This window comes from Vulpes lagopus, chromosome 2 (assembly GCF_018345385.1).
Source record: "Vulpes lagopus strain Blue_001 chromosome 2, ASM1834538v1, whole genome shotgun sequence".
NCBI classification, from domain to species: Eukaryota; Metazoa; Chordata; class Mammalia; order Carnivora; family Canidae; genus Vulpes; species Vulpes lagopus.
Window position 1 is genome coordinate 45,943,240 of NC_054825.1, and position 9,511 is coordinate 45,952,750.

Below are 9,511 nucleotides of genomic sequence, written 5' to 3' on the forward strand. Positions count from 1 at the left end.
AGATTGGCAAAAATTAAGAAATCTGGTAATACCTTTAATGATTCTAGAAGTTGTAGATCAGCAGGATTTCTTTCATTGTTTATGGGGATATAAACTGGTACAGCCACTTTGGAAAACAACTTGGTGTTAAATTTTATAGAGCTAAAACATTTTATCCCAACGACCCAGCATTTTTATTCCTGCCTACATACACCCAGAGGTGTACATGAATGTTCAAAGTAATACTGTTTGCAATAGCAAGTCTTGCAGATGACCCAAATGCTCATTATCAGATTAAGAAATAAATACATTTTAGTGTATTCTCAGAGTGGATTATTTTTTTTTAAACATTTTATTTATTTATTCATGAGACAGGGTGGGGGGCAGAGACACAGGCAGAGGGAGAAGCAGGCTCCATGGAGGGAGCCTGATGTGGGACTCGATCCCAGGACTCCAGGATCATGCCCTGGGCCAAAGGCAGGCACTAAACCGCTGAGCCACCCAGGGATCCCCTGGATTATTATTTAACAATGAAAATGGATAAACAGTGGCTCTCAACTATGTGGAAAAATCTTAGTAATTAGTTGAGTTTAAAAAAGGCAAGCCCGGGCAGCCCTGGTGGCTCAGTGGTTTGGCCCTGCCTTCAGCCCAGGACCTGATCCTGGAGACCCAGATCCAGTCCCACGTTGGGCTCCCTGCAGGGAGCCTGCTTCTCCCTCTGCCTGTGTCTCTGCCTCTCTCTCTCTCTCTCTGTGTCTCTCATGAATAAATAAAATAAAATCTTTAAAAATGAATAAAAAGTTAAAAAGTTAAAAAGGCAAGCCCAAGAGCACCTGGGTGGCTCAGTCTGTTGAGCATCCATCTCTTGGTTTTGGCTCAGGTCATGATCTCAGGGTTGTAAGATTGGAGCTCACTCATGTCAGGCTCTGCACTCTGAAATCTGCTTGTCCCTCCTCCCTCTGCTCCCCTCCCCCACCCCGAGCACATACTCCCTTTCTTCCTCTCTCTCAAATAAATAGAATCTTAAAAAAAAAAAAAGAAAGCCCAGAAGACTACTCTATGATGTCTTTTTTATATTGTTCAAAAGCATACAAAGTTAAACATTTAGGGGTGTATATGTGGGTATGTGTGATGAAACTAAAGAAATTTCAAGGTAGTGGTTACCTCCCAAGGAGAGGCAGATAGTTATATATAAGTCACTAGTAATGTTTTGGTTCTTGGATTTAGTTTGTAGGTTGGGTCTATAGGTAAAATAGATAATAAATAAATAAATGATAGTATGTCATGAACCAAACCTGGTGATGAATCTACACAGGGTAAGTGCCCAATAAATATTTATTGAATGTGTGCATGAATCTTACTCTGTGTGCCTGAGGTGCAAAGTAGGGGTTGTGTTGGGGTAGTCTATTTGGCTTCTTTGTCCAGGTTTCTCAATTTTTATCTTTGTCCAAGCCTGAGCTTCCCTCATTAAGCTCTTATTTTCTGAGTAGTGAGATTCTCCTGGTTTTTGATGCCCGTGAAACTCTTGTTTCCTGTCTGTTCTCTCCCTATTCATTCCCTCTTTCCCCTCTCACTGACTTTTGTTTCCTACTAAGTACCTGAGACCCTTTAGTTACCAAATGAAGCCAGGAATCTCTGTTGACTCCTTATCTTTCTTTATTACTTTACCGATGACATAACAACATCCTATGACACCATCCCTTTCCCTCTTGCAAAGGTCCATTGATTATCCATACAAAATGGCATAGGATTTTACTCTTAATAGTTAGAGATCATCTCATCCAATCCTTTATTACTTTACAGATAGGAAAGCTCATACACAGAGAAGTTAAATGACTTTCTTAGGGTCACATAGCTAGGAGTAGTAGAGCTAGGATTGGAATCCAGGCCTCCTAACTTCTAGGCCAGTTTTCTTATCACTATATTGGACTGACTGGGTAGGCTTTACTTGAACGACTGCGTCTTTGAGGGCCCACAGATATGTGAGAATCTCTAGAATGGGAGATGCGTACAGATGTCCAGTTTATTGTAGTTACTACACTACGTTCTTAAAATGTTTCCATCTACCCTATTCTACTCTGGTTTTCTCTGTTCTTCTTCAGGGTATCCTTAGTTTTGTGGCATTCAGTGCCCTCTGGGAGCCAGTATGAATGGAGAACATCCATTTGGCTAGTGGAGCCTCTCCACTCCAATGACTTGGCCATTGTGTGCAGGTTATAATGAGGGCCAGTGAGAAAGGAGATGGTAAACATCTGTTTGTTTAGTTCTGTTTAGAGATTTCTGAAACATGAATACTTTGGATACAAAGCATCCAGGGATGATTCTAGCCACCATATTCTCAGGTTCTGGTCTTGACGAAAGATCATTGGGTCAAAATGGACAGGACAGTGTGCAACAGGATTGGGATGGGACAGGATTTGGATTATATCATAAGTGCCATCTCTAAGATCAGCCATAGAAATCAGATTGTTCTTTCTTATCCTCTAGGGTAGAACTTGGGTGGGGATTTCACTCAGAATCTTGCACTGAAATACCCAAGATGAGGAGGTCGTGATGTTTGGAATCAGAGCTAAACCTAGTTGAGGCTAATGGAGAAAGTAAACATAGAGGGGTGGTAAGTGTCCTGTAGGAGGAAGAAATTAATTAGTTTAAGTCTTGCCCTGAGTTTTGTTAAGGCCATAATCTGTCATGGGATTTTAGTGTAAGTGCATGACAAATTGACAGCCTGAGCAATGAGGAATGTCGGTCCACTCATCCCCACTGCTGCACCATGGCTATCATAAAACCAAGAATCGAAGCAAAGTGGGATTAGTAGTAGAAAGTTCCAGGGCAGAGTTTTGAGATAGGAGGCCCAGCTTATAGCCTATAATGATAGCATCATTTCCCATCTTCATCCCTCTCCCTCTCCAACAGAAGGGAACACACACACACACACACGCACACACACACATACACACACACTGTGCTAAGGCCAGGCCTGTGAGAAAGCTTAGTACAAAGACTAAGTCCTAGTTACAGGCCAAAAACGGAGTAGGAGCACACAAGCACTGTTTTGTCTCTAAATAAGAAAAATCTAGAATGAGTCCATGAATGTTATAAACTGGGAGATAAGGATGGTGGAGGATTTATGGATTTAGGTAGGGGGGAACGTGGAGGGAATTGGCATCACTTCCTCAAGTCTGGAAAGACCTTCTGAAGGAAACAGGATGCTTAAGGTTGTTGCCATTATGGCTACTTGTGGAAAATTATTCATTACTTAACTGCTGTGATCTCTGCCTTATCTCTTAAGTGACTCTGGTTTATAGTTTGAGACTAGAGCAGATCTGACTTGCTCTGCTTGCTTCCTCTTCGCTCATTTTGCTCAACCTGGCATTGATCCGAGGTGTTGATACCATGCTCCTGGGCCCCTCATTCCTGGCTCATTCCATGTGTTCCTCCCCTGTCTTAGAACCTTTAAGTGACTCTCTGAGGTTCTCAGGATAAACTCCAGTTGTCTTAATACGGCCTGTAAGGCCTGCCTGATCTGATCGTAGCTCCATGCTTCCACATTGTCTGTTGCCACTCCCCTTCCATTGACTATGCTCCATACAAACTAAGGCACATTGCTTCCTTCCTCCAGGCCTTCCATGCCCTGTTACCCCTGCCAGAACACTTTCCCCGTCTTCATTTAACTAATTATTCCTAGCTGTCACTGGGTAGCCTTCTTCAAACTGGTAGGGCAGGCTAGTTCCCCTCCTCTAGCCCCACATTGTTCTAGATTCTCCCCATCACATCTCTTGCCATACCGTGTTGTAATTACTTGTTCTTTACCTCTAGTCTCCATCAGACTAAATTGCGTCAGGGCAGGTACCTTGTTTGTTTTATTCACTACATGTCTAGCTCAATGCCTGGCACATAGTATGCACTTTAGTAAATACTTGACTGAGGAATGGGTGAGTGAACTGAATTTGTTGTTCTGTGACAGGAATGGGAAAAGGACAGCACAGGATGCCCTCCAAGGATGAGCTGGTCCAGAGATATAACAGGATGAATACCATCCCACAGGTATTACTAGTTGGCACTGCTCTGGTGAGGCAGATCTCTTCCCCCGGGATAAGTTTAGGCTACATAGATGGATGGGGAAACACATGGTGGGGGAGGTGGGTAGTCTGAAGAATATTTGAAGAAATCAGATAGGTTCTAAGATGAACACACTTCCAGAGTCACACATAGCCTCGGTCATAAGTATGAAAGCAGGGACTGAGTTTAAATGCAGTGACGTGAAAATGTAAAGATGGAAGCTATGGACTCATCCAGACTGATTTTGGGAAAGCAAATTTGGGGGGGTGGGGTGGCTGGGGAGCCCCAGATATCCCTGACCTATGCCCCTAGCCATCAGCAGCTAACTGTCCTGTCTAGGGAGAGCCGTAACAGTCCACTTGGCTCTGCTCTCCTTCTCTTCCAGACCCGATCCATTCAGTCGAGGTTCCTGCAGAGTCGGAATCTAAACTGTATAGCACTTTGTGAAGGTGGGTAGCTCACCCAGTCCCTGTTTTTCTGTGTCCCCAACCTTATGATCCAGCTGAGGGTGGTGTTGACGTATCATGTCTTCCCTCCCCTGCCTAGACTGTGTGACTTAAGCATTATATCTATAACTTCTGGCCTCCTTCTTCCCAGTGATTACATCTAAGGACCTCCAGAAGCATGGGAACATCTGGGTGTGCCCTGTGTCTGACCATGTCTGCACACGGTTCTTCTTTGTGTAAGTCTAGGAGTGTACCTAGGGGGTCGCTCTGAGAAATGAGGGTGGGGGTGTGATGCTGTGACTACTGGGAAAGTCTGTTTCTGTCATTCAAGACTTGTCCCTGGCTACCTGAGTGGAGCTGGCACTGGAACTTTCCCTGTGGATGACAGGGATGGGTATTGATCAAAGTCAGCTTATCTGGTTAAGCTGAATCTTTTCTACCCAGAAGAGTAGCAAGAAAGGGTTTGGCTTCTGGGATGGGATGGCCACACCTCCAAAAATAATTCCACTGGTTGACATTATTCTGGTATTGTTCTCCCTCTTATGCTCACACTTGCCCTATCTTTGGCAGATATGAGGATGGTCAGGTGGGCGATGCCAACATTAATACTCAGGACCCCAAGATACAGAAGGAAATCATGCGTGTGATCGGAACTCAGGTTTACACAAACTGAGGGGGCCCCAGCCCTCGTACCACCCCTGTTCCCCCAGGATCCATCTGCCCTCATACAAGGGCTCAGGAGCAGTGTGCGAGGCTGCCCTGAGGAATCAAGGGGCCGTTACCAAGGGGCAGGAAAAGGATAGAAGAGGCGGCCTTCATGGTGGAGACTGACCCAGGAACCACTCCACATTTGGATGGCCCAGAATGACTCCCTACTCCTGATTTTCCCAGTTGACTTCACCCTGTTTGTAAATAAAACAATAAAATGGAAGGTGCTGTGGACTGGATATGATCACTGTGGTCTGACTAGCCTTGGCCCAGCACCAGCCTCAAGCCCCCAAATGGGGTGTTGGGTGGGGAGAGTATCCCCACCAGCTGAATATCCTCAGGGTCGGAACGAATTACATTGAGTGGAGTCAAAGGCGAGTCCATCTAGTGTAGTGTACTACAGATATGGCAACATTTTTATCAACGGATGAAGAAGGGAAACTTACCAGTTATGCAGATGACACAAACTCAAGGATATAGAATACCACTGATACCTGTTCCTCAAGATTTAAGGACTGTTAAGCCCAAAGCAGCTCAGATTTCCTACTCTAAGGATCTCTCTCTGCTTTCTGCATTTAACCTAGCCACTCTTCCTTGCTCTAAGTCTCAGGGGTTGGGCGTCTACTCTCTTCCTCCTCCCAGCTAATTTCTTTAAGATAAGGGAGGTGAGGGGGCAATAGCTGACAGGTGCAGGAAGTTGGCTTGGTCTCTAATTTGACATGTAGAGAAATGCAGCCTCCCTTAATGAAACCAAGTCCAGATTCTCCAAGGAAAGATGGCTCTTTTGAGGAGACCTAATTGCTTCAGTGAATTCGATCTCCCCGTTGAAATTCCCACCCAACCTACTGCTGGCCTTTCAGGCTATGCCTCATGTGCGTCTAACCCTAAGTTAGTTCTCTGACAAGTTGGACACTGCCAAATATTTTATGAAATATTAATGAAGAAAAAAGAGGACTATAAGCACAGAGAATACAAAAAACATGAAGTAAGTTTGGCTTTTCAAGTTAGTGTTTTTATTCTGTTACAGCTTCTTGATTTACAACATCCACCCAGCACCACCTGTTGTCTTTCATTACCTTCACTCTGTTTTTTTTTTTTTTTTTTTTTTAAGATTTTGTTTATTTATTCATGAGCAACGAGGGGGGGAGAGAGGGAGGCAGAGACACAGGCCGAGGGAGAAGCAGGCTCCATGCAGGAAGCCTGACGTGGGACTCGATCCCAGGACCCCAGGATCACACCCTGGGCCAAAGGCAGGCACTTAATTGCTGAGCCACCCAGGGATCCCCTCCTCACCCATTCAAGACCGCTACACTCTGACTCTATAAGTCTCCTAAGGCTCTCTGTCCCATTCTGTTTTCAGGTCTGGGTGAAATACCCTTCCATTAAGTAAATGGCCCCATCAGGAAACCCACTATGACTGAAGTTTCTGTCTCCCGGGAGGACCCTTGCAGCTCATCTGCATAGTATTAATTAGATGGCTAACATTTTTTAGTTCTTACTGGGTAGGTGCCAGGCATTATACTAGTAAACACTTTAATAATTTGCTAACCCTTTGCTTACTTTCAACCCTTTGCCACTGTTATAAGCACTCTACGTGTATGGACTAATATAATTTACACAAGCCTATGATATAGGGGCCATCATTCCCATTTTGTAGGTGAGAAAACGGAGGCCCAGAGGATAATTGATTTGCTCATATTCCACAGCTAGTGACTAACAGGTAACCTAACTCCAGAACTCTTTTAGCTCTAGGCTGGATAGCCTTTCAAACTTTGCAAATAATTTTTTCATTTAGTCCTGATAACAAAGATGAAAGATAGGTTTGCTTTAGGGATCTTAAATAACGTATCTAAGGTTGTATAGCTGGTTAGTGGCAGTGCTTGGTTTTTAACCAGAACTGCCCAACTCCAGAACTTGAGCTCTTAGCTATTGTTTTAATTCCTCAGAGGGTCTCATACTGCTCCCACCCACGGGTGTTCCAGCACTCAGCCTAGGTCCTTGGTCAGTCCAGTGGTGTGGCGACATTTTTGCTCAATTTTCAGAAACTGTTAATGGACTGTTCTCCGTTATAAGCATTTCTTATAATTTATCAGTGGTATCTGCTCTAGCAAGCACTAACAAATGACAGAAAGAGAAGTAATGCACAGATAGTATATATGACCAGAAAACACTCAAATATCTGAGCTAGTCCCATGGATGTCACTTTTTTTTTTTAAATGGCATATAACATTATTATGCCAATAAAACTGTAATGACCTTAAATACACCTTTTTATAGTGTTCCACATAAAAGCAACAGGACTCAGAATCTGAGAAGTTTGAAAGCCATACATAATCATATCTGAAAAACTTAAAAAACCTATATGGTATAAAACAAATCTAATAAAAACCTATGGCACTTCTCTAAGAACAGTGCCTTCGTTGCCAGGAACTTGCAGGATGGGGCCCTGGGTTTCTGAGTAGGGATCCTCCCACAGCCTGCAGGAGGAGTGGATCGTGTCTTTCTCTGGTCCAGGCCTGCAGTACCAGAGAGGTGGGGCCTGTGAAAGCCAGGTCTGAACAAAACATCATCCTTCACAGCGGCCGAGGCTAGTACAAACACTGCACACAGAAATGGACAGTTGGCCTATCTTTCACATAGTCCTGGGCTCAAGCAGCCTTACTACATTTAGTCCTGGACATGCTAAGTCAGGGCTAGGGCCGGGGAAAGAGCTATCTTCCTCAGTTCCAGGTGGAGAGTAAATGGCTAGATTGAGAACTCTAAAACTCCTGGAGTTTAACTTTCCTCACTTTTTTCTCATTGTAATTTTCCATACAGGCAGGGTGTGGTCCTGACTCAGTTTGTGGTAAGGATGTGGCCATCCATAGGGGAGGAGCCTTCTGCTTGGTTCTTCCTTTGATTCTGGCCAGTGGGCAGAGGCAGAGCCTGGTGCTGAGTCATAACTGAGTTACTTAATAGCTTCTCACAGGATGGATTCTGACATGGAGGTTTGGAAGATGTCTCAGCTTGGACCACCTTGGGAGTGGTGGGGAGGAAGCCTTGCGGCTCACACAACCCACCCAGAGTACCCCTCCCCAGAAAGGGGGGGGGGACTAAAAGTTGGCTCCAGTTCATCTGTAGGGGCATCATTCTCTTTGGAATATAGGACATTCCACAGAGATTTCAGAAAACCCCCCTGCTCCCCCCCCCCCCCCACGGGGCCAGCGATGCCATCCTTTAGGTTAAAGCATTACCTACAAAAATATTTTATCTAGGAGAGAGACCAAAGTCTCCTTAGTCCTATCTGTCCTTTCTAGGCTAAGTGGGTCAGGTTATGTGGATGCCAGTGAGCACGGAGATGAAGACTGGAGGTATGGTGACAAGGGAAACACAGAATTTGACTGAATGCATCAGGAGGCATTCCTGGGGAAGGGGGCCCTTGGTCCATTGTTCACTGCTGCCTTTCTTGGTCTTCCAAATCTCGATTACTTTCTGGGGCCAGGGTCTGGTTATGATCCCACTTGGTCTTAGTGAGCCCAGCTGTGGCTACACTTGGAGGGAGAAAGGAGAGAGCCTCCCTGGGACTGGCATGGTGGATAGGATGAAAGTACTCTGGGGAGGTTTTGTCCTGTGAGCCCTAAGAGTCATGGGCTAGAGAAAGACTTGCAGTGGGTCACGTAGGCTGACAGGGTCACCCTGGCTGAGGCAATACTTCCACTGGAATGAAGGACTCCTCAAGCTTCCCTCCTGCTTCTGAATGCTGATGAGGCATTTCCTCAGGAGGGGGGAACTAGATACACAGTTGCATTCAGGAAACATTCTTTACCTTTCTTATCCTCTGGAATGGCCTTCCCATACCCATCTCCTAATCAACCCTCCATGTCTCTTCCTACATGAAGCCCTCCCCTTCCCACACAGACAGCTTGTTCTCTCATTATCCCTAATTTGAAAAGCTCAACTTTCTCTTCCTTCCAGAATTTTTCTGTGGGGGAACTCTGGAAATGAGATTTTTGTGCCACCCTGGTGAGCCGGAAGAGCTCTTGGGAATCAAAAGGAAGGCATAGAAGTAAATTAAGTCCACTTGGTCTGGCTCTGGAGAGGGCATATAAAGTCTAAAGTGATAAGCACTTCTGCTTTAAATCTGATGCTCAGGGCCAGTGGGCTGCCCTGGAAATCCGTACTGGTCTACGAGAGAAATAACACTGCCATTTCAGGCAGAAGCCTAGAGGTCATGTAACGATAAAGCCTGTAAACCTCATCCTCTTCACCAGGGCCGAAGTTTGTCTTTGGACCCCAGGGGTTTGGGTCCAGTACCATTTGCTGACACACTTATCCCACCA

At 45.1% G+C, this 9,511-nt stretch overlaps 1 protein-coding gene across 8 annotated transcripts in view; it reads left to right on the forward strand.

The window, feature by feature from the left end:
* PARP6 (poly(ADP-ribose) polymerase family member 6) overlaps nt 1-5,431 on the forward strand; it is a 28,398-nt gene extending 22,967 nt beyond the window's left edge. For 7 of the 8 annotated variants that reach the window (XM_041744836.1, XM_041744834.1, XM_041744833.1 and 4 more), the window contains exons 21-24: nt 3,944-4,023; nt 4,424-4,487; nt 4,636-4,720; nt 5,055-5,431. In XM_041744836.1, coding sequence (XP_041600770.1) covers nt 3,944-4,023; nt 4,424-4,487; nt 4,636-4,720; nt 5,055-5,157 — 332 coding nt within the window. In that variant the 3' untranslated portion in view covers nt 5,158-5,431. Of the gene's footprint in view, nt 1-3,943; nt 4,024-4,423; nt 4,488-4,635; nt 4,721-5,054 lie in introns of those variants that run through there. The other variant, XR_005986161.1, reaches the window with a different exon arrangement.
* Nucleotides 5,432-9,511: the final 4,080 nt, after the last annotated feature.